Genomic DNA, 25765 nt, shown 5'->3' with positions numbered 1-25765 from the left:
GTTTGGTAAATTGTTTAACTCTGATAAACACTTTATATAGGACATTTCTTATATTATGGATGGAGAGATTTCAGTCTTAACTCCTTCAATGCCGCAGTTGGTAAATTTAGATTGGGTGATCATGAAGGGTGTGTGGAATGAGCACAGCAGCCGAGTCTGCTCCATATCCAGTGGCTACCAGCTGTTTCTGACCGCTGACGGTAACTGCCATGAGAAGCGTAATCTCTGATCGCGGCAGTTAAGTCTTTAGATGCCGTTGTCAAAGCTAACTTTGCGTCTAAACAGCCAGTGAATGGGGAAACCTCTTCCCACTCCCCATAGACACCCCGAAGCCTACTGAAGGCTTCCAGGCCTGCCATGTATAGATGCTTATAATGGCAGGGCTTGAAAGGCAACATCAAAAATCGCTACATACTGCAATAATTAGGTATTGCAGTATATAGTAGAAGCATTTAAATGGTCTCAAGTTTGCTGTGGGGGCTGCAAAAATGGGTATATAAAGATTTAAGAATTTATTTATTTTAGGCTGCTTCAACACACCCGTTTTTTTTACTGTGATTAGCATGGCGTTTCAAATTGCTTCTAATTTTTCCACTGTGGAAAGTCCGCAGTAAATCCTCCATGTGTGAATGCACCTTAAGACAACTCCTATACCATGGCAGGCTTAGATACAGTACAGCAGCTCAGCTCTACCATTCCTCTAAATAATGCACTCACCATATAATAGATACCAGATTCCCCTTTCTGCCCCAGGTAGTAATAGTGCCCCCTCAGTGTCCCCAACTAGCAATAGTGCCTTCCCTCAGTGGCACCAATAGTAATAGTGCCTCTCTTAGTGGCCTAACTAGTAAATGTGCCTCCCTCAGTAGCCCTAACTAGTAATGGTGCCTCCCCTCAGTGGCACCAACTAGTAATAGTGCCTCCCCTCAGTGGCACCAACTAGTAATAGTGCCTCCCCTCAGTGGCACCAACTAGTAATAGTGCCTCCCCTCAGTGGCACCAACTAGTAATAGTGCCTCCCCTCAGTGGCACCAACTAGTAATAGTGCCTCCCCTCAGTGGCACCAACTAGTAATAGTGCCTCCCCTCAGTGGCACCAACTAGTAATAGTGCCTCCCCTCAGTGGCACCAACTAGTAATAGTGCCTCCCCTCAGTGGCACCAATAGTAATAGTGCCTCACTTAGTGGCCCCAACCAGTAAATGTGCCTCCCTCAGTAGCCCTAACTAGTAAATGTGCCTCCCTCAGTAGCCCTAACAAGTAATAGTTCCTCCCCTAAGTGGCACCAACTAGCAATAGTGCCTTCCCTCAGTGGCACCAATAGTAATAGTGCCTCTCTTAGTGGCCCTAACTAGTAAATGTGCCTCCCTCAGTAGCCCTAACTAGTAATAGTGCCCCCTCAGTGGCCCCAACTAGTAATAGTGCCTCCCCTCAGTGGCACCAACTAGTAAATATGCCTCCCTCAGTAGCCCCAACTAGTATTAGTGCCTCTCTTAGTGGTCCCAACTGGTAAATATGCCTCCCTCAATAGCCTCAAGTTGTAATAGTGCCTTCCCTCAGTGGCACCAATAGTAATAGTACCCCTTTGCAGCCCCAACAGTAATAGTAACCCCCAGTGGCCCTAACTTGTAAAAATGCCCCATCATTGGCCTCAACTAATAAGAATGCCTCACCTTAGTGGCTCTAATAGTAATAATGCCCCCCTCAGTGGCCTGGAACCTGAAGCTGGTGCACAACCCTATAAGCAACTACTTTAACTCACCAATGCCCCTTTACAGACACCACGCTGCTCTGTCCATAGAACACCCTGTCTCCCACCCCCCAGCGCCTGTGCTGCTTGCGAGAATGGAGGTATTGTGGGAGGAGTCAGGGTGTTCTTTGTATAGCGCTGCCCGGAGTTGCTGCCCGGCTAGAGATGCCCCACAGCAGCAAATTATTTTTTACCAACAACTAATATAGCTGGAAAAAAATAAATACAGGAAACAGTGTTTGGACAGAATTACCGGCCGGTGTTTAGGCGGCAGATGACAATCCTTCTGCCAATCCTCCAGAATTGTCTACTAGCTTTCTAAATAGGAGGAAAGCTTCCACATCCAGGGGAGAGGGCTCCCATAGCATATGCCCTGGATGCCAGGTGGGGAACCAATAGGCTTCTTGGTCTTGGCCAGGGTATCTAGGTATGGGGCTACAGCAGCAAAATAAACCTTTTCCCCGGATGAAGACAAACCTAGCTACAGCTTCCAACCCTCCCCCTCAGAACAGAAGAATTCCCCTTAAAGCCAGGACACTTTTTACAACTTGTCTGACAAAGGGGTGGGGCTTAGTGAAAAACTGTTTTGGCCTGTTCTGGGTCATTTTAAGACTGTCAAGACTAAGTTTGTGCTGTCTGACTATTAGACAGTATTAGTAAATCTGCCCCATTATGACTGCAGGGGAGTAATGTTGAGTATTTCAAGGCATATACAAGGGATCAAATGTTTGCGACTTCATGTCCTCCTACTGGGGCAAAAAAGCTGAAATTAACATCAGAAAAGTTTAATGAAGTAAAACAACAGCCTGCTCCAAAAAACTAAAAATAACAGGTTTTCATGTTAAATATATTCTAGAGGAGACCCTAATGCAAGGAGAAGGGCTTTTTTTAATATGGTGGTTCTCTCTCACTGACAGAGCACACAATCCTGAAAGGGGTTATCCCAAAATTGACTTTCATCTATTCATAGCTGCTAAGAGCTCCCAAGAACAGGGTTTCCGTGCCCCCTCCCCCCTTTCCCCTTCACTGTGGGCTAACTCTACACCCTATAGTGAGGAGAAGATGGAATGGAGTGGCGGTCCAGCATGCACAGTGCCATTCATTGGGACTGCTGGAGGTACGGTAGCCAAGTACTGGTACTCCGCTACTACCCTAAGCCCTATTGAAATGAATGGATTGGAACAGCGCATGCGTGACTATCACTCCATTCAGTCTCCATACCACTGTGAGTGTGTGCAGCGAGCCCACAGTAATGAGAAGGAGGGGATACAAGATCCCTGTTCTCGTGATTGGTGGAGTCCCAGCAGTGAGAACCCCACCAGACTTTTTTTTCCATCATATTGATAGGTGATAAAAGTCAACTTTGGGAATACCCCTTTAACCCCTTTATTGGTGCCATCTCCAATTACGGCATCTTTCACAGTCCATTTCTCTGTCAAATCCCTTAGGGCTGACACCCACTGGCGATATTTTCTTTCTTGCGCTGCGAGAGCACGTGAAAACTCTCGCCTCGCAGCGCAAGAAAGACGCCGAAATAGATCCGGCATATCGCCAGTCTTTTCAATGGGGCCAGCGGCAGCAGCGCTAGCCCCATTGAAAAGATATGGAGAATGCCGCGGACTTCTGCCACACCTGTGACAGCTGTGCAGAAGTGCAGCATGCTATTCCATTGCTTTCAATGGGATCGGCACTGCTGCCAGTCTTATTGAAAGCAGTGGTTTGTAGCAAACCCTGCAGTATGATTTTCGGGGAAGGGCTTGAAATAGAAGCCCTATCCTGAAAATCATCAATAAGTGGTGGAAAAAAAAAAAAATTACTCACCTCTCCGCCCCTCAGACGCGTCCTCCGGCTGGCTCCCCGACACTGCTGTCCAGCACTTTCAGCAGGTGGGGATTTAAAAAAAAAAAAAAACCCGCCTCCTGAAAGGGCTGTGCTGATTGGCTGAGGGCTCAGCCAATAGCAGCTAGTGCTTAGCTATTGGCTGAGCGCTCAGCCAATTACAGATAGTGTTTAGCTATCCATTCATGAATAGCACTATCTTAGCTGAATGAATAGCTAAGCACTATCTGTAATTGGCTGCCTATGTTTTCAATCTGTATTCTCCCTATGTTTTCAATGGGGCTAGTGCTGCTGCCGCTGGCCCCATTGAAAACACTGGCGATGTTCCAGCGTTTTTCTCGCACTGCGCTGCGAGACTTTTCAATTACTGTCGCAGCGCAGTGGAGAAAAAAACGCCAGTGAGTGTCCACCCTTAGACTGCAATATCTAATTTGATAAATGGTCAGGATCAGAAAGAACTCTGATCCTGATCATTGTGGTAGGATGTCAACAGTATATTACAACTGATGGCCCAGGTACACCACAATTAGGGCATCAGAGTACCTTCATTTGTAGGTACTATGGGCTTAAGAAAGTAGTCAGCACAGAAATGTGAACCATAGGTGTCGTTTATTCACACATGACTGTTGTAGTCAGCGATTGGCGGAAACAGTCATGTAAGTGATGGAAAACCATTCTATGATTCTATGAAAACGCTTCCTTCATTGAACATAATTGCTTCCTGTTTCAGAGGGGACTGGAGCAGAATGGGCCCCGTTGGGTGGCATTAGACCAAAAGCACACTGGAAGGGTGAGTAATGGTTATTTATTTATTTATTTGCCATTTTCTATTCTGGGGCATTAAAAAAAAAGATCAGAAAATTCTTTTAAACTTTCTTGCCCTTTCTTGATTCTCAATTTGTCAATGCCCTTTCTGCTTTGAGTTAAAGACACACTGGTTGCTACAGATATGGTCAAGCTAGTGTATTCACAGCAAACAGACTTGAAGACATGAAATGCGTTGAAGAACCTTTTTAAGAGTAACTAGAACTTTAGCACATTTACCTTGCACAATGGTGACTTTCTGGAGGATATCCCCATGCTTCACATCCACCAGTTTCATTTCTTCCATGATCATTGAAAGGTTCCTAATGTCAAAATCTAGGCGGGCGTTCATCAGACTGAACCTCTCTCTCAGCAAATCGGTGGCCCCTTGCATGAGGCTGACAGACTTGTTAAGGTGATATAGTTCTTCGGCATGAGAATTGAACCCATAAGTACAAGAGAGCCTGACGTCATCCAGGTACTTCAACATGCTGTGTACGTGGCTGTCCGTAGCGTTGATATTTGTGAATATGGTCCCAATTTCAGTTTCATGAGAGAACATCCTGCCTTCCAGGCTCTCGAACCGTTCGACAGTCCTGTTTTGCGTGTACTTGGAATGATACTGGAGATCTTGCATGTTTTCTTCGTGGTCGTCGAGGAAAGACGTAATGTTATCTAACTGTAGCTGAAGGCCCATCACTTGTAGGACCAGATCATGCATGACTTCCGTGTTCATGGTGATACGTTGGGCAGTTGCTGTGATGCTACTTTGAATGTTTCTTACTAGGTCGATGGTTTTGGTAGACGTCGATTTAAACCCACCCAAAATCTTGCTATAATTTTGCCAGTCGGTGACAATTTTTTGCAAGGTCAACGTTTCCTCATCGGTCTTCCTCTGGATAACTTGTATCCACTCCGAGGTTTGCCCAACAGTAAAATTTATCTGCTGGATGGCGCCTGTGATATCATACCTCTCCTGAACCAGATTTTTCACAGAGGCCTCCAGCTCGGCGGCAGCAGCTTGCCATCCCTTCACCTGCGACAAGAACAGTCCCAAAGTCTGATTGATCTGCTGAAGGGAAAAGTTACTCCTTTCTATCTGGTTGTCCATCTTACTGTTGAAAGTTATGAGCTGCTGATGATTTTGGGACGCTCTGTCCAATTGCATCTCCTGGGCCAAGAGCATCTTCTGTATCTCCTCCAGTTCTCCATGAAGTCTGCTGATCTCTTGTCCCAAGTAGGTGGCGTCATGGCAGTAGGAGCAGTTTCCAACAGATTTCATGTCTAATGATCCAAAAGCATAATTATTAAAATTTGCTGCTATTAAGGGAACCAATAATGAGATAATTACATAAACATCACTAATTAATGTTGCCTTCTAGTACAGTTTTTCCAGGCTTATAAAAATCTGGGTCTATGTAACTATGGCAACATGTAAAAAGCATCAAAAATTGGCTAAATCACTTCTGAACCATGTTAATAAGGAAGATGGAAAAATACCTCTGCAGCGCCACCTATTGGACGGCAGCATTTCTTACAAATCAATGTGACTTTCTAATAAGTCTTAACAATGATTGGGGATAGGAAACCAAGCCAAAGAACCATGCACATACAGATGAGGGCAAACACCCCGAAACAGCTGTATGTGCATGGTTCTCTGGCTTGGTTTCCCATTCCCAATCATTGTTAAGACTTGTTAAAAAGTCACATTGATTTGTGAGGAATGCCGCTGTCCAATAGGTGGCGCTGCAGTGGTATTTTTCCATCTTCCTTATTTGCTTAAATTACCCAGAGGAGTTAGCATGGCCTTATAAGTCTCTTTACTCCCCTTCTAGGTGTCCCCACACCCCTTTTGGGTGCTCTCCTGAACCATGTAAATAGGCAGGATACAAGGGGGTGAAGCATGGCATACTTGCTAACCTCTCCAGGAATGTCTGAAATATTCCATACTCTCAGAAGTGCAGACAACTCTCCATGTGTAATTATACTCACCACTTTCGAGCATGTGCACATTATCTGTGGTGGCACCTGGAGGTGAGAAGTGGTGTGCAGAAATGGAAAGAGGTGACTACCTGGTTTGAGGTACATATAAAGGATGGTCTGGGGTCAGTATTAAATGGGTATCTGATCTAGGGGTCTGTATAAAATGGGTCTGGATTAAGCGGGTCTGATCTGGGGGTTTCCACTGAAAGGATATTCCCAACCAAGACTTTCTACAAGTCAAGCCATGAAAATCGTAAAAAGTGGGTCCCACCTCTAGAACTCACACTGGTCTCAAGAACCGAGTCCCCCAGCACCCATCCTGGCTGTATGTGGTGGTTGGGCTGTTCTTTGCCGACTTGGTAACTCCCATAGAAGCTGTTTCCCTTCTCATGGCCATGGCATACATGGTGGTTTTGCCTTCTGAACCATGATTGGCCAAGATGTCAATACCCCTTTAAGAGGAGTCTGAGGTCTGTATTGTTTTACTGGGTTTGGCCTGGGGTCTGTATTTATATTCAGGGGGTGAGATGTACTTTTTGTGAGATCCAACCAATAGTGGAGAAATGAAACATAACGTATACTAGAAACCTCCTGGCTCTTCATCCTGGCTGTCCTCGCGGCAGTGTTGGCCCTTTCTCTGACTCTTCTGTAATGTTTCTCTATAATGGTGTTTGCCGACTGCAGCCGTTTAATTGGATGTATTTCTCTCATTTCTTAATGAGTCTCATTATCTCCGACCTCTGCAGCCAATAATAGCTTACAAATGACTTCATCGAGTAGCAGGATGTGATGGAAGACGCTTGGAAGTAACAGAACAGTCAGTCCTCGGCCCTGGAGAGGGTCCCACTCAGCACTAGGAGTTGCCCGCGACTCTTACAGGTTTTGTCACCCAAGTTTCCTGGAGTCCTGAGCAGTAAATCCAACTAGTTTTGAAACGAAGGATGTGCTATTGTATGACTGACTTACTCGGGGGTCTGGGAAAGTTGGATAACACCCCTCTCAGGTTACTACAGATCTCCCAACTTTTGAATACTGAAAAAAGGGACAATCCTTTTTTATTTATTTTTTTACATTAGACCACGCCCCTTTACACTAAAACATCCCTGTTGGTATCTTCTTCACAGTAATGGTGCCCCTTAGTGTCCCCCCAACAGTAATATTACCTCTGCCTGCCCCCTCAGTAATAATGTCCTATTCAGTGATAATGTAGTAGTCTTCCCCTCAGTAATAATTACCTCACTCAATAATACCCTCCCAATAATAATGCCTTGCTCCATATTGCCCCTCTTCAGTAATAATGCCCTTGTCTTATAATGCCCCCCTCAATATTAATGCCCTCTTTTATGCAGTAAAATGAAAAAAAAAAAAACTATACTCCCCTCTTTTGCTCCATTCACTAGTCTGATCTCCTGCTCACTTTTAGGTACTGTCATCACGTAATTGCTTATCTCAGTATTGCTCTGGCTGAGGCCAATGACTGGTCACAGTAATCACATGACCTGTAAGTGAGCTGGGGACAGAAGTAGAGGTGGCAGGGGGAGCTGAAGGACTAACAACAGGCGGTATGGTTTTTTATTTCCCACCATGCTCTGTAGGATATTTCAGCCCTCAAAGTCCAGGATTGTCCCTTTGAATCCAGAACAGTTAGGAGACATGTTACTGTAATGCAAGAAAGAAGCTGGCAGAGTTATGGGTGCCCTAAGATATGGGTGCCACGGGAGAACCAACAAACTACTCTTCTTTGGCCAGAGTTGGGTGGTAGTATAAGGCTGGGTTCACACAGGGCGTATTCCTGGCGGAAATCTCGCGGTTTGGCCGCAGCAAAAAAATGCGAGACTTCCCAAGGGAAAGCGCTGCTTCAAAACCCGCATCACTTAGCCACGGGTTTTGAAGCGGCTTGGCCGCACGCTTTTCTGTTGCGGCAGGGCTCTTATAGGGGACAGCGTGGCCGCAAAGGAGTTTAAAAAAAATGGACATGCTGTCTTTGCCGCGATGGATTCGCTGTTCCGTGTGGATGAGGTTTCTGACAAAACTCGTCCACATGGCTGGGTAATCCTCAGATTAGCGGCCACAGGCGGATTTGCTGTGGCGAAATTACGGATGGAATTTCCGCAGCAAATCTGCCCTGTATGAGCCCAGCCTTAAAGGGGTTGTCCCGCGCCGAAACGTTTTTTTTTTTTTTTCAACCCCCCCCCGTTTGGCGCGAGACAACCCCGATGCAGGGGTTAAAAAAGATCACCGGACAGCGCTTGCCTGAATCCCCGCGCTCCGGTGACTTCTTACTTACCCGGTGAAAATGGCCGCCGGCATCTTCTCCCTCCGTGGACCGCAGGGCTTCTGTGCGGTCCATTGCCGATTCCAGCCTCCTGATTGGCTGGAATCGGCACGTGATGGGGCGGAGCTACACGGAGCTACACGGAGCCCCATTGAGAAGATAAGAAGACCCGGACTGCGCAAGCGCGTCTAATTTGGCCATTAGACGGCGAAAATTAGACGGCAACCATGGAGACGAGGACGCTAGCAACGGAGCAGGTAAGTATAAAACTTTTTATAACTTCTGTATGGCTCATAATTAATGCACAATGTACATTACAAAGTGCATTATTATGGCCATACAGAAGTGTATAGACCCACTTGCTGCCGCGGGACAACCCCTTTAAGGTGAAGCTACAAATCATTTCTAATGGTGGCCACATGGGTTGTCACTCAGCTTTCCTTAGAACAGACATAACTAAGAAATATTTGGACAGAATTGTTCGGATCTAAGAGAGGAGATGACGCCAAGTCTTATGTTTACACAATATATCACTCTCACCGCTGGGGTGCTCTCAGGGAATAGGCTCCCGGAAATACTTGTGTAAGAGGGACGTTAAGTAGGAACAGATTTAGGAAAAACCCGCAAAACAACACACACAGCTGATCATGCCTGGAAATGGAGCGAGGAGGCCACGGCTCGGTCATCACATGGCCAGTGATTTGGTATCCGTCACAGATAACACACAATAACAGACATCATGTGACCAGCGGGATACGCCAGATGTGACAACTTGTTTTTATTACATGAAGAATTTTCACATTGTTTATATTCTTTTGTCTCCAATATATTACACAACTTATTACACTAACTCTACTTGCTCTAACCCTACTAACTATACACCTAACCGTCCTAACTATACACCTAACTCTACTTGCTCTAACCCTACTAACTATACACCTAACCGTCCTAACTATACACCTAACTCTACTTGCTCTAACCCTACTAACTATACACCTAACTCTACTTGCTCTAACCCTACTAACTATACACCTAACCGTCCTAACTATAAACCTAACTCTACTTGCTCTAACCCTACTAACTATACACCTAACTCTACTTGCTCTAACCCTACTAACTATAAACCTAACTCTACTTGATCTAACCCTACTAACTATACACCTAACTCTACTTGCTCTAACCCTACTAACTATAAACCTAACTCTACTTGATCTAACCCTACTAACTATACACCTAACTCTACTTGCTCTAACCCTACTAACTATACACCTAAGTCTACTTGCTCTAACCCTACTAACTATACAACTAACTCTACTTGATCTAACCCTACTAACTATACAACTAACTCTACTTGATCTAACCCTACTAACTATACACCTAACTCTACTTGCTCTAACTCTACTAACTATACACCCAACTCTACTTGCTCTAACCCTACTAACTATAAACCTAAGTCTACTTGATCTAACCCTACTAACTATACACCTAACTCTACTTGCTCTAACTCTACTAACTATAAACCTAACTCTACTTGCTCTAACCCTACTAACTATGACCTAACTCTACTTGCTCTAACCCTACTAACTATACACCCAACTCTACTTGCTCTAACCCTACTAACTATAAACCTAACTCTACTTGCTTTAACCCTACTAACTATAAACCTAACTCTACTTGCTCTAACCCTACTAACTATAAACCTAACTCTACTTGCTCTAACCCTACTAACTATACACCTAACTCTACTTGATCTAACCCTACTAACTATACACCTAACTCTACTTGCTCTAACTCTACTAACTATAAACCGAACTCTACTTGCTCTAACTCTACTAACTATAAACCTAACTCTACTTGCTCTAACCCTACTAACTATAACCTAACTCTACTTGCTCTAACCCTACTAACTATACACCCAACTTTACTTACTCTAACCCTACTTGCTCTAACCCTAACTATAAACCTAACTCTACTTGCTCTAACCCTACTAACTATACACCTAAGTCTACTTGCTCTAACCCTACTAGCTATACACCTAACTCTACTTGCTCTAACCCTACTAACTATACACCTAACTCTACTTGCTCTAACCCTACTAACTATACACCTAACTCTACTTGCTCTAACCCTACTAACTATACACCTAACTCTACTTGCTCTAACCCTACTAACTATACACCTAACTCTACTTGCTCTAACTCTACTAACTATACACCCAACTCTACTTGCTCTAACCCTACTAACTATAAACCTAAGTCTACTTGATCTAACCCTACTAACTATACACCTAACTCTACTTGCTCTAACTCTACTAACTATAAACCTAACTCTACTTGCTCTAACCCTACTAACTATAAACCTAACTCTACTTGCTCTAACCCTACTAACTATACACCTAAGTCTACTTGCTCTAACCCTACTAGCTATACACCTAACTCTACTTGCTCTAACCCTACTAACTATACACCTAACTCTACTTGCTCTAACCCTACTAACTATACACCTAACTCTACTTGCTCTAACCCTACTAACTATACACCTAACTCTACTTGCTCTAACTCTACTAACTATACACCCAACTCTACTTGCTCTAACCCTACTAACTATAAACCTAAGTCTACTTGATCTAACCCTACTAACTATACACCTAACTCTACTTGCTCTAACTCTACTAACTATAAACCTAACTCTACTTGCTCTAACCCTACTAACTATGACCTAACTCTACTTGCTCTAACCCTACTAACTATACACCCAACTCTACTTGCTCTAACCCTACTAACTATAAACCTAACTCTACTTGCTCTAACCCTACTAACTATAAACCTAACTCTACTTGCTCTAACCCTACTAACTATAAACCTAACTCTACTTGCTCTAACCCTACTAACTATACACCTAACTCTACTTGATCTAACCCTACTAACTATACACCTAACTCTACTTGCTCTAACTCTACTAACTATAAACCGAACTCTACTTGCTCTAACCCTACTAACTATAAACCTAAGTCTACTTGATCTAACCCTACTAACTATACACCTAACTCTACTTGCTCTAACTCTACTAACTATAAACCTAACTCTACTTGCTCTAACCCTACTAACTATAAACCTAACTCTACTTGCTCTAACCCTACTAACTATACACCTAAGTCTACTTGCTCTAACCCTACTAGCTATACACCTAACTCTACTTGCTCTAACCCTACTAACTATACACCTAACTCTACTTGCTCTAACCCTACTAACTATACACCTAACTCTACTTGCTCTAACCCTACTAACTATACACCTAACTCTACTTGCTCTAACTCTACTAACTATACACCCAACTCTACTTGCTCTAACCCTACTAACTATAAACCTAAGTCTACTTGATCTAACCCTACTAACTATACACCTAACTCTACTTGCTCTAACTCTACTAACTATAAACCTAACTCTACTTGCTCTAACCCTACTAACTATGACCTAACTCTACTTGCTCTAACCCTACTAACTATACACCCAACTCTACTTGCTCTAACCCTACTAACTATAAACCTAACTCTACTTGCTTTAACCCTACTAACTATAAACCTAACTCTACTTGCTCTAACCCTACTAACTATAAACCTAACTCTACTTGCTCTAACCCTACTAACTATACACCTAACTCTACTTGATCTAACCCTACTAACTATACACCTAACTCTACTTGCTCTAACTCTACTAACTATAAACCGAACTCTACTTGCTCTAACTCTACTAACTATAAACCTAACTCTACTTGCTCTAACCCTACTAACTATAACCTAACTCTACTTGCTCTAACCCTACTAACTATACACCCAACTCTACTTACTCTAACCCTACTTGCTCTAACCCTAACTATAAACCTAACTCTACTTGCTCTAACCCTACTAACTATACACCTAAGTCTACTTGCTCTAACCCTACTAGCTATACACCTAACTCTACTTGCTCTAACCCTACTAACTATACACCTAACTCTACTTGCTCTAACCCTACTAACTATACACCTAACTCTACTTGCTCTAACCCTACTAACTATACACCTAACTCTACTTGCTCTAACCCTACTAACTATACACCTAACTCTACTTGCTCTAACCCTACTAACTATACACCCAACTCTACTTGCTCTAACCCTACTAACTATACACCTAACTCTACTTGCTCTAACCCTACTAACTATAAACCTAACTCTACTTGCTCTAACCCTACTAACTATACACCTAAGTCTACTTGCTCTAACCCTACTAACTATACACCTAACTCTACTTGCTCTAACCCTACTAACTATACACCTAAGTCTACTTGCTCTAACCCACCTAACTATAAACCTAACTCTAATTACTCTAACCCTACTAACTATACACCTAACTCTACTTGCTCTAACCCTACTAACTATAAACCTAACTCTACTTGCTCTAACCCTACTAACTATACACCTAACTCTACTTGCTCTAACACTACTAACTATACACCTAACTCTACTTGCTCTAACCCTACTAACTATACACCTAAGTCTACTTGCTCTAACCCTACTAACTATACACCTATGTCTACTTGCTCTAACCCTACTAACTATACACCTAAGTCTACTTGCTCTAACCCACCTAACTATAAACCTAACTCTAATTACTCTAACCCTACTAACTATACACCTAACTCTACTTGCTCTAACCCTACTAACTATAAACCTAACTCTACTTGCTCTAACCCTACTAACTATACACCTAACTCTACTTGCTCTAACCCTACTAACTATACACCTAACTCTACTTGCTCTAACACTACTAACTATACACCCAACTCTACTTGCTCTAACCCTACTAACTATAAACCTAACTCTACTTGATCTAACCCTACTAACTATACACCTAACTCTACTTGCTCTAACTCTACTAACTATAAACCTAACTCTACTTGCTCTAACCCTACTAACTATAACCTAACTCTACTTGCTCTAACCCTACTAACTATACTCCCAACTCTACTTGCTCTAACCCTACTAACTATAAACCTAACTCTACTTGGTTTAACCCTACTAACTATAAACCTAACTCTACTTGCACTAACCCTACTAACTATAAACCTAACTCTACTTGCTCTAACCCTACTAACTATAAGCCTAACTCTACTTGCTCTAACCCTACTAACTATACACCTAACTCTACTTGATCTAACCCTACTAACTATACACCTAACTCTACTTGCTCTAACTCTACTAACTATAAACCTAACTCTACTTGCTCTAACTCTACTAACTATAAACCTAACTCTACTTGCTCTAACCCTACTAACTATAACCTAACTCTACTTGCTCTAACCATACTAACTATACACCCAACTCTACTTACTCTAACCCTACTAACTATAAACCTAACTCTACTTGCTCTAACCCTAACTATAAACCTAACTCTACTTGCTCTAACCCTACTAACTATACACCTAACTCTACTTGCTCTAACCCTACTAACTATAAACCTAACTCTACTTGCTCTAACCCTACTAACTATACACCTAACTCTACTTGCTCTAACCCTACTAACTATAAGCCTAACTCTACTTGCTCTAACCCTACTAACTATACACCTAACTCTACTTGCTCTAACCCTACTAACTATACACCCAACTCTACTTGCTCTAACCCTACTAACTATACACCTAACTCTACTTGCTCTAACCCTACTAACTATAAGCCTAAGTCTACTTGCTCTAACCCTACTAACTATACACCTAACTCTACTTGCTCTAACCCTACTAACTATACACCCAACTCTACTTGCTCTAACCCTACTAACTATACACCTAACTCTACTTGCTCTAACCCTACTAACTTTAAGCCTAACTCTACTTGCTCTAACCCTACTAACTATACACCCAACTCTACTTGCCTTAACCCTACTAGCTGTATAGGTGCCCACTAACCATAATTCTACCTCTTTTAGGCTGTATCTACATGGCCGATGTAAGTGGTTCCTGACATTTCTGCATTGCACAGCACACTACACCAAAATGGGATTGCAACGATTTTTGCAAACTAGCAAGCTCAGTGTCAAGACTCTGGGAAAAAGGAAGCTTGGTATCTAGAGAGAAAGAGGACGGCTGCACCCAGCTATAAAGCCTACAGTCCTCTACGAGGAAGAGATGATCTCTAGTGCAATCATCACAGGCGAATCCTCGCTCTGGCACTGAGTGAATGAAACCATTTACAAAGTTCTGATGTCGAAGCAAGATGGAGTTAAGACCCTATCTGGATGGGAAGCCGCCCTGGGCTGAGGTCTCGGTAAGGCCTGTGACAGGAAATTTGCTAAGAGGTTTTCAAATGCAGTGAACACACCAGCTACAGCTACCGATACCGGTCCTGAACCGGCATCGCCTCCGTTGAGCGTGACCCCCTACGCCGGACGTTCATATTCCCGACTCAGAATGAGACTGTTCCCATTTACTCCATTCCATTATGCTTCTGGACGGCGTACTAAGAGGTCATATGGCCATATGCAGGAGCGCTAAGCCTTGGGGATCATTCCGGCTCACCAGAATCTCGTGGCACGGCTGCAGCCACGACTCATACATGTATCTACTAACGTGATGGTGACCCAGACAAGAAGACCAGCGTAGGCAACCTGCATAGAGGGATCGGTAAAAAAGAATAAGCGGTCAGGTGGGTGGAGTTTACGGCTTCTGGCCTTTAGACTGACTCTTTTCATAGAAGTTAATGGAAGCAATTGAGCCCAGACACCCAGAGGAGGAAGAAAATCCCAATATTTACCGAGCTCCTGAAGGTCCACTTGGACGGAGACAATCTTCTTCTCATAGCCGGACTTTGCAGAGCTGAAGTCATCGTACAGGGAATTGACTTTCCTGAAAACTGTAAATAACAAGGGAAATAAAGCGTCATCCTCCAACATTTACTCATCGCTTCACATTCGGATTCAATGCTGTCATTCTTATTTACCCCGGCTAAAAATGTGTCCTCAACCATGTTTTTAAAGAGACGGTACAGATTTATAAGTAGACAGTACTTTTTTCTTCTCGCAGTTGAACTTACTGCAGAGAGTGTAAAGAATTCTCCTTCCCGTGAGGGACCTACAGTTAGGACATCTTGCTTTAGGAACAGAATTCTAGTACTACAGTGTAAACTGACACTTGTACAGGCAAAGCCCTTAAAAAAGAGGGAGCTGCTGCTTTGTGCAAAAACACCTTTGCGCGCTGGAATGGAGACCACTGTTGGTTGTCACTAAAAGACATCTAAAGAGCTCTGACCAGAGCATCATTACAAAATGTCAGAAGGAAAACGTGCAACTTTTTAACTTTTTGCGCGGACCCCAACATTTTTCCAAAAAGTGGGTGGGGCTGGTCAGGAGGGGGTACCCACATGAAAAACACGCTTGAAAATCGCATGTTCAGCGATGCAAATTTCAGGCAAATCACATTTTTACAAGTGCGATAGACTCCTGTGTAGAGATGAGCGAACCTACTTGGCCACGCCCCTTTTTCGGCCAAGCGCCGCGATTTTCGAGTACTGCCGTACTTGGGTGAAAAGATTCGGGGGGCACCGTGGGTGAGTGGGTGGTTGCAGCGGGGAGTGGGGGGGAGAGGGACAGAGAGAGAGCTCCCCCCTGTTCCCCGCTGCTACCCCCCGCTCCGCCACGCCTCCCCCCGCCCCCCGGCGCCCCCCCGGATCTTTTCACCCGAGTACGGAAGTACTCGAAAATCGCGGTGCTCGATCGAGTAATTACTAGAAACGAGTTTATTCGCTCATCTCTACTCCTGTGCCATTCAGGACTTGTAGCGCAAAAAGCTGTGTGACAAGTCTTTAATGGTGTCACACTGACAAACTCAAGGCTCCCTCGTTTGTATACGATAGAAGCAGCAGAGCTGAGTTTGTCATGTGTCGTCACGATGTGGTACCAGTAGTCCTACATGAGACTTCATGATCTAAGCCCAGAGTGTTGGCAGGATGCACAAACTATGCAACCCTAAAGAGTTAAATAAGTTCCACTCTGCTACATGAATGTTCTAGAACACGCAGACATCTTGGCCGCCCTCCATCGCTCCTCAGATCTGCCATGTTTGCAGTTTATCAGTTCGGGACGGCTGGACACAGGCAGCATCTTGGAAGAGGACACAGATTAGGCGTAGATCACATGCTTCGGCGAGGCGGTTTATGTTCTTGCTGATATGTTTTTGCACCAGTAGATGGGATCGATTGATCAATCTCTATCTCTCTCTCTTTCTCTCTCTCTCTCTCTCTCTCTCTCTCTCTCTCGTAATTCAGTACTGCTCCTTTAAGAGAGTTTATACCATGTTATTATGTAACGTTCGGGTATACAGCTGACAGCCTTATCTCCAATAATATAGTTATCAATGGTCAGCAACAGCCTTATCTCCAGTAATATAGTTATTAATGGTCAGACAGTGACAGCCTTATCTCCAGTAATGTAGTTATTAATGGTCAGCAACAGCCTTATCTCCAGTAATATAGTTATAAATGGTTATTGACAGCCTTATCTCCAATAATATAGTTATTAATGGTCAGACGGCGACAGCCTTTTCTCTAATAATATAGTTATTAATGGTCAGCAACAGCCTTATCTCCAGTAATAAAATTATTAATGGTAAGCGACAGCCTTATCTCCAGTAACATAGTTATTAATGGTCAGACAGTGACAGCCTTTTCTCTAATAATATAGTTATTAATGGTCAGCGACAGCCTTATCTCCAATAATGTAGTTTTTAATGGTCAGTGACAGCCTTATCTCCAGTAATATAATTATTAATGGTAAGCGACAGCCTTATCTCCAGTAACATAGTTATTAATGGTCAGACAGTGACAGCCTTTTCTCTAATAATATAGTTATTAATGGTCAGCGACAGCCTTATCTCCAATAATATAGTTATTAATGGTCAGCGACAGCCTTATCTCCAATAATATAGGTATTAATGATCAGCGACAGCCTTATCTCCAATAATATAGTTATTAATGGTCAGACAGTGACAGCCTTATCTCCAATAATATAGTTATTAATGGTCAGCAACAGTCTTATCTCCAATAATATAGTTATTAATGGTCAGCAACAGCCTTATCTCCAGTAATATAATTATTAATGGTAAGCGACAGCCTTATCTCCAATAATATAGTTATTAATGGTCAGCGACAGCCTTATCTCCAATAATATAGTTATTAATGTTCGGCGACAGCCTTATCTCCAATAATATAGTTATTAATGTTCGGCGACAGCCTTATCTCCAATAATATAGTTATTAATGGTCAGCGACAGCCTTATCTCCAATAATATAGTTATTAATGGTCAGCAACAGCCTTATCTCCAATAATATAGTTATTAATGGTCAGTGACAGCCTTATCTCCAATAATATAGTTATTAATGATCAGTGACAGCCTTATCTCCAATAATATAGTTATTAATGGTCAGCGACAGCCTTATCTCCAATAATATAGTTATTAATGGTCAGCGACAGCCTTATCTCCAATAATATAGTTATTAATGGTCAGCAACAGCCTTATCTCCAATAATATAGTTATTAATGGTCAGCGACAGCCTTATCTCCAATAATATAGTTATTAATGTTCGGCGACAGCCTTATCTCCAATAATATAGTTATTAATGTTCGGCGACAGCCTTATCTCCAATAATATAGTTATTAATGGTCAGCGACAGCCTTATCTCCAATAATATAGGTATTAATGATCAGCGACAGCCTTATCTCCAATAATATAGTTATTAATGATCAGTGACAGCCTTATCTCCAATAATATAGTTATTAATGATCAGCGACAGCCTTATCTCCAATAATATAGTTATTAGTGATCAGCGACAGCCTTATCTCCAATAATGTAGTTATTAATGGTCAGCGACAGCCTTATCTCCAATAACATAGTTATTAATGATCAGCGACAGCCTTATCTCCAATAATATAGTTATTAATGGTCAGACAGTGACAGCCTTATCTCCAATAATATAGTTATTAATGGTCAGCAACAGTCTTATCTCCAATAATATAGTTATTAATGGTCAGCAACAGCCTTATCTCCAGTAATATAATTATTAATGGTAAGCGACAGCCTTATCTCCAATAATATAGTTATTAATGGTCAGCGACAGCCTTATCTCCAATAATATAGTTATTAATGTTCGGCGACAGCCTTATCTCCAATAATATAGTTATTAATGATCAGTGACAGCCTTATCTCCAATAATATAGTTATTAATGGTCAGCGACAGCCTTATCTCCAATAATATAGTTATTAATGGTCAGCGACAGCCTTATCTCCAATAATATAGTTATTAATGGTCAGCAACAGCCTTATCTCCAATAATATAGTTATTAATGGTCAGCGACAGCCTTATCTCCAATAATATAGTTATTAATGTTCGGCGACAGCCTTATCTCCAATAATATAGTTATTAATGTTCGGCGACAGCCTTATCTCCAATAATATAGTTATTAATGGTCAGCGACAGCCTTATCTCCAATAATATAGTTATTAATGGTCAGCAACAGCCTTATCTCCAATAATATAGTTATTAATGGTCAGTGACAGCCTTATCTCCAATAATATAGTTATTAATGGTCAGACGGTGACAGCCTTATCTCCAATAATGTAGTTATTAATGGTCAGCGACAGCCTTATCTCCAATAATATAGTTATTAATGGTCAGCAACAGCCTTATCTCCAATAGTATAGTCATTAATGGTCAGCGACAGCCTTATCTCCAATAATATAGTTATTAATGGTCAGCGACAGCCTTATCTCTAATAATATAGTTAGTAATGGTCAGTGACAGGCTTATCTATATATATAAAATTGAATGTATGTCTGTCTGCGTGCGTGTCTGTTTGTCCTTTATGCGCTACTACACCATTCATCCGATCGCCATGAAACTTTGGGAAGTTGTTAAGTACACTCCTGGGAAGATTATAGGCATAGTACAAATATCCTATGATAAATGGCGCGCGAGTGTCGTCGAAAGTTACGCCCCCCCCCCCACGTAGATCGAATAAGTAAGCCACCTGCTATTGTGATGTCATCACTGATGTCATCAACATCGGACGCCCTTGAACATGCCCCAACATGTTCTATAAAGCTGCATTGTGAGACCTCCTGCTCATATACTAATATATTAAACAGACGACCTCCTCCTCATATACTAATATATTACACAAGACGACCTCCTCCTCATATACTAATTCTATGCGCAAAAGAATTAGCGTCCAAATTTTACGTACGGAACCGAATTCTCTCGCTTCGCGATGTAATAGAAACTTGAAATTTGGCACGAGCATTGAATATGTCATAAATAGGAAAAGGTAATGGGTCCCAACTCGATTATTCAATTCTAGGCGCAAAAGAATTGGCGTCCAAATTTTACGTACGGAATGTAATTTTCTCACATAGAAACTTGAAATTTGGCACGGGCATTGATTATGTCATAAATAGGAAACGCTAACGGGTCCCAACTCGATTATTCAATTCTATGCGCAAAAGAATTAGCGTCCAACATGTTCTATAAAGCTGCATTGTGATGTCATTAAGGCTCTATTATGACACGTACAGCTTGGAACCACTAGAGCACGCCAGCCAATTACCATTGGAGTTGGAAGTGGGTAAACAAGTACTAGGATATCTTCCTAAGAAGCCACAGCAGCCGGATAAATTGTATGTTCCACCCAACGGCTATTTTATTCAGCCCGCAAGGGGGAAGCAGCGGCCTACAAAATCTCATTCAGGTAGGTAGGTTCAGTTCTTGGAGGTTGGGGAATGCTTATGGGCAAGGCCTTATGTCTCATCCCAACTCGATTATTCAATTCTAAGCGCAAAAGAATTAGCGTCCAAATTTTATGTACGGAATCTAATTCTCTCACTTCCCAATGTCATAGAAACTTGAAATTTGCACGAGCATTGATTATGTCATAAATAGGAAAAGTTAATGGGTCCCAACTCGATTATTCAATTCAAAGCGCCAAAGAATTAGCGTTCAAATTTTACGTACGGAATCTAATTCTCTCATTTCCTGATGTGATAGATAGATAGATAAATAGATAGATAGATAGATAGATAGACTGTATGCAATAACCCAGATAGATAGATAGATAGATAGATAGATAGATAGATAGACTGTATGCAATAACCCTGATAGATAGATAGATAGATAGATAGATAGATAGATAGATAGATAGATAGATAGATAGATAGATAGATAGATAGATAGACTGTATGCAATGACACGTACAGCTTGGAACCATAAATACTAGAGCACGCCAGCCATTTACAGTCAGTCTCCATTGGAGTTGGAAGTGGGTAAACAAGTACTAGGCTATCTTCCCAAGAAGCCACAGCAGCCGGATAAATTGGATGTTCCACACAACGGCTATTTTATTCAGCCTGCAAGGGGGAAGCAGCGGCCTACAAAACCTCAGTGGTCGCTGCTGCCATCATCTAGATATATAAAAACGAATGTATGTATGTATGTCTGTCTTCGCAGCAACGCGCGACGGGTACGCTAGTCTCTAATAATATAGTTATTAATGGTCAGTGACAGCCTTATTTCTAATAATATAGTCATTAATGGTCAGCGACAGCCTTATCTCCAATAATATAGTAATTAATGGTCAGCGACAGCCAGAGGGTGCATTCACACGAACGTATATCGGCTCGGTTTTCGGTTTTATACGTCGTCCTCGTGTGCAGGGGTGGGGGGGGGGAGGAAGGAAGAGCCAGAAGCAGGAACTGAGCTCCTGGCCCCTCTCTGTCTCCTCTCCGCCCCTCTGCACTATTTGCAATGGGGAGAGGCGGGACGGGGGCGGGGCTAATCCACAGACCTTAGCCCCGCCCCCTTTCCACCTCCTCTCATTGCAAATAGTGCAGAGGGGCGGAGGGGAGGCAGAGATGGGGCAGGAGCTCAGTTCCTGCTTCTGGCTCTTCCATCCTCCCCCCACGTCTGCAGAGAGAGACAACGTATATCGGCTTGGCGTGAAAACTGAGCCGATATACATTCGTGTGAATGCACCCTTAGCTCTAGTAATTTATTTATTATTCTAGTTTATAATTTTTGTAATTCCACAGATTCCTTCTTTCTGTCACTAATATACCTGAAAAATGTTTTATTCCCCCTCCTCAATGGATTTGGCCATTTTCTCTCCGCATTTTTCCATGATCTCCAGCGGGGACTTTTTTGTTTATCCCCACGGCGTTCCGCGGCATAAAACCATGGGCGTATCCCACTCCGTCCGTGGGCATGACCCCCTATAGGCAGATTTAGATTACTAGATTGCTAACTTTCTTTTTACTTTTCCTAGTTTGTTTGACACTAAGTTTAGTTGCCTTTAAGCTGGCCATAATAGTGTCCACTGGGCACACTCTGTTTATTCATTGATTCCACCCTCACCCCTGAAATTAGTCTAAAATGTAATAATAATAAACTTTATTTGTATAGCGCCAACATATTCTGCAGCGCTTACATAGACAGGGGGAATACAGAAAGACAAAATACAAACATTACAGAACCACGGTTACATAGTAATCAGCTGATTGGTACAATAGGGGTGCGGGTCTTGCTCCAACGAGCTTACATGCTATGAATGGTGGGGAGATACAGAAGGTAAGGGGCTGGAGATGTGCACGGTATGGCGAGGTGGAAGAGGGAGCGATGTTATATACATAGACAATGGTCAGACATTTAGCCGTGTGATGGTAGAATCAGTATGACTGCAGAAGCGGTTTATGATGGCTGGCAGAGATTGCAGTCAGTAGGTCAGGGAGCATGTTATCAGGCGGAGTACAGAGGAGTTTGTTTAGGGAATTCGGTATGCCTCCCTGAAGAGGTGCGTTTTTAGAGCACGCCTGAAGTTCTGCGAGTCCTGGGTTGCTCGGGTAGCCTTTGGTAGTGCGTTCCAGAGGACCGGTGCTGCTCTGGAGAAGTCTTGGAGGCAGGAATGAGAAGTTCGAATGAAAGGGGCACTCAGTCTGGTTTCATTAGCAGAGCGGAGAGCCCGGGCTGGGTGATGGATTGAGATCAGGGAGGCGATATGGGGGGCGCTGCACTGTGGAGGGCTTTGTGGATGAAGGTAGCGAGTTTGAATTGAATTCTGTATTTAACGGGCAGCCAGTGCAGTGAGCGGCACAGGACAGAGGCGTCCGAGTAGCGGCTGGACAGGAAGATGAGCCTGGCTGCCGCATTCAGGATGGATTGGAGAGGGTAGAGTCTGGTGCAGGGGAGGCCGATCAGCAACGAGTTGCAATAATCGAGCCGGGAGTGGATGAGGGCAACAATAAGCGTTTTTAACATCTCCACAGTGAGAAAAGAGCGGATTCTTGCGATGTTCTTGAGGTGCAGCTGACATGTTCGGGCCAGAGATTGGATGTAGGGGGTGAAAGAGAGATCAGAGTCAAATATGACCCCAAGGCAGCGGGCGTGTTGTCTAGGAGTTATGGTGGTGCCACACACTGAGATGGAGATGTCAGGAGGAGGTCGGTTTGTGGAGGGTGGAAATACCAGCAGGTCAGTTTTAGAGAGGTTTAGTTTTAGGTAGAGAGAGGACATAGTGTTAGAGACAGCGGACAGACAGTCGGTGATGTTTTGGAGGAAGGGTGCAGACATGTCACGGGCAGAGGTGTATAGCTGGGTGTCAGCATATAGGTGGTATTGGAGGCCAAAGCTCCTGATGGTTTGTCCAATAGTGGCTGTGTAGATAGAGAAGAGAAGGGGACCGAGGACCGAGCCCTGGGAGACCCCAACAGCAAGGGGAAGAGGAGGGGAGGTAGAGCCAGCAAAGGAGACACTGAAAGAGCGGTCAGATAGGTTGGAGGAGAACCAGGAGAGGGCAATGTCCTTTAGGCCGATGGAGCGAAGCATACTGAGGAGGAGTTTGTGGTCAACAGTGTCAAACGCTGCAGAAAGGTCAAGGAGAATCAGTATATACTTCGGTTGTAGTAAAGAATTGCTCAATGTCAATTATGTCAAACTATAAACTTCTGTTTTACCTCTTTAGTTTGCATGCAAACCCAGAGAGTTTTTAGTTATTTGTGTATTTTGAATCACTGGTGATTTAGGACTCTCCTTAACATAAATAGCTATTCCACCACTCTTTCTTTCTTCTGTCTTTTCTGTACAATGTTTACCCAGGCACAGCTATTTTCCAGTGATTACAATCCTTAAACCATGCTTCTGCTATGGCAACCAGGTCTAAATTACCCCTAGATATAATAGTCATTAGATCACAGAGATTGTTTCCTAAGCTACGAGCATCCCTACACATTGTGTGGAGAACATTTCTTTTTGTTTTTTTTTCTTAACAACTGCATTAATTCAATCACCAAAATTAACCACCACATTTTTTGAGTTGCCAATACAGTGCTTTAACCTAACTGGCTGGAGACCGAAATCATCCTCAAATTGAATTTGTCTCCTTCATAGTTTAAATATTTGTCAAGGGTTGGGAAGGGTATAGTTTCTCTATAAAGAGAGCACCTAAGAGGTGTGAGGAGACTTATAAGGCCATCCATGCTCCACTGGGAAATATGAAAGTGCGAATATGGAGCAATGTCTCCACAGCACCATCTATTGGAAGGCAGCATTCCTGCAAGTCAATGTCAGACCTTTTAATAAACTTCGTTGCTAAGAAGCTTATAGAAGTGATCGGAAAGGATATAGTTTCTCCTTAGTGAGAGCAACTGGAAGGGGTAAGGAGACTTTTAAGGCTCCTCTGGGAAATATGTAAATGGGAAGATGGAACAATGCCGCTACGGCGCCGCCTATAAAAAGGCAGCATCTTCCCATTTGCAAGGTCTTAGACCACCTTCTAACAACATACAAAGTGCCTTGTTCATTTGATAACAGAAGGAGGAACCTCTGAAAATATAACTGAACCCATTATCTTACGAAAGCCTTTGGCAAAAATTTTGCAATTCTTTTTGTACAGAAACAAAATTATTTTGCGACAAATCAGAAGATCCGCCATGAGATAACCTTCACTGTTTCTACTTGCCACCTTGACAATATTCGCAATACATCTCTTATCTCTACTGATTGTGGCACCTAGGGTCTCTAATAAAGTCATTCAGTATAGAAAGGGGTCAAAGTGGATAACCCCTTTAAGATTGTTCCTCACACCTGGAGTTATTACGGTTGTTACTGGTAATAAAGCAAAGATTGATATTCAGCTACTTACCCAACGAGGCCAACACAATCACCGCAATGATGAGAATCACCACAAAGACATAGAGAACCCTCACTGAGTTCTGGAGAGACAGGTTCTTCTGACATCTGGCACAGTTGGTCCTCGTCCTACCTGCAATTTATAGATCACAGATGAAAGCAGAAGATGAGGAGAATGAAGCTCCACCATCCAATCTCTAACTTCATAATGTCATACTCAGGGTATTTAACTGCGACGGAGAAGCATTTCAACTTTCCACATTGGTAACCTAGTTTGAAGCTTGATTAAAGCCAGCTGCTCGGGATTCACTGTCTCAGGGTCTTTTACATCTGTGGTGGGGTTTCCGTTTTCAAGCTCCATTCGGGAGCAGAAAAGGAGAATCCCCTGGCCAAATGGCTTTGTCTTATGATGGAACTGAATACCACCGAACAGACCCCTTTGGCTATAATGGGGTCCCTTCGTTTCCGCTCAGCTGCCCACTATCTTCCGTGTTTTGTGCTGGATCTGTGATGGGACCTCTGAATGGAGGTTCCAGCACAGATGTGAGACCACCCTAAGCCATTCCATCAGGTTTTATGGATTGGTCAGGCACTGTGTCCTTAGCAGCCAGTTGTTCTCTTATGACTCGGATTTGGAAAGTTGAACTGCTGTCAAGAGCGCAGTTGACTCAAGTCAAAAATGGACATCTTTTACCACTTTTTATGGACGGCACATCCGAAGAGTAGAAATCTTTGTATGTTCATTCAGCAAGTCAGCAAATGAGGTTTGTAAACTGATTGGCATGTATGGGGGCACTGCGGCTGGCAATTGGACATATTTCGGAAAAGGGGGGTTGCCTGTTTTCTTTTTACCTTTGAATGTTGTGTTGAATGCAGAATTAAAAAATTGGCAAATGAGTGAAAGTAATTTGGTGCCATTGTCT

The 25765-nt window shown here is 42.9% G+C and overlaps 1 protein-coding gene across 2 annotated transcripts in view; it reads right to left on the bottom strand.

Annotated features, from left to right (window-relative positions):
• The window catches only part of SCARA3 (scavenger receptor class A member 3), a 74151-nt gene that overhangs the window by 36136 nt on the left and 12250 nt on the right, over window positions 1–25765 (bottom strand). For both annotated transcript variants that reach the window (XM_066594610.1, XM_066594605.1), the window contains exons 3-5: window positions 24856–24975; window positions 15433–15531; window positions 4632–5675 (exon numbers count right to left, since the gene is read on the bottom strand). In XM_066594610.1, the coding sequence (XP_066450707.1) occupies window positions 4632–5675; window positions 15433–15531; window positions 24856–24975 (1263 nt within the window). The remainder of the gene's footprint in view (window positions 1–4631; window positions 5676–15432; window positions 15532–24855; window positions 24976–25765) is intronic.

Source organism: Eleutherodactylus coqui, chromosome 1 (assembly GCF_035609145.1).
Source record: "Eleutherodactylus coqui strain aEleCoq1 chromosome 1, aEleCoq1.hap1, whole genome shotgun sequence".
Lineage (NCBI taxonomy): Eukaryota > Metazoa > Chordata > Amphibia > Anura > Eleutherodactylidae > Eleutherodactylus > Eleutherodactylus coqui.
Note: the sequence above shows the minus strand (reverse complement) of the source record. Positions and strands in the feature narration are given on the sequence as shown.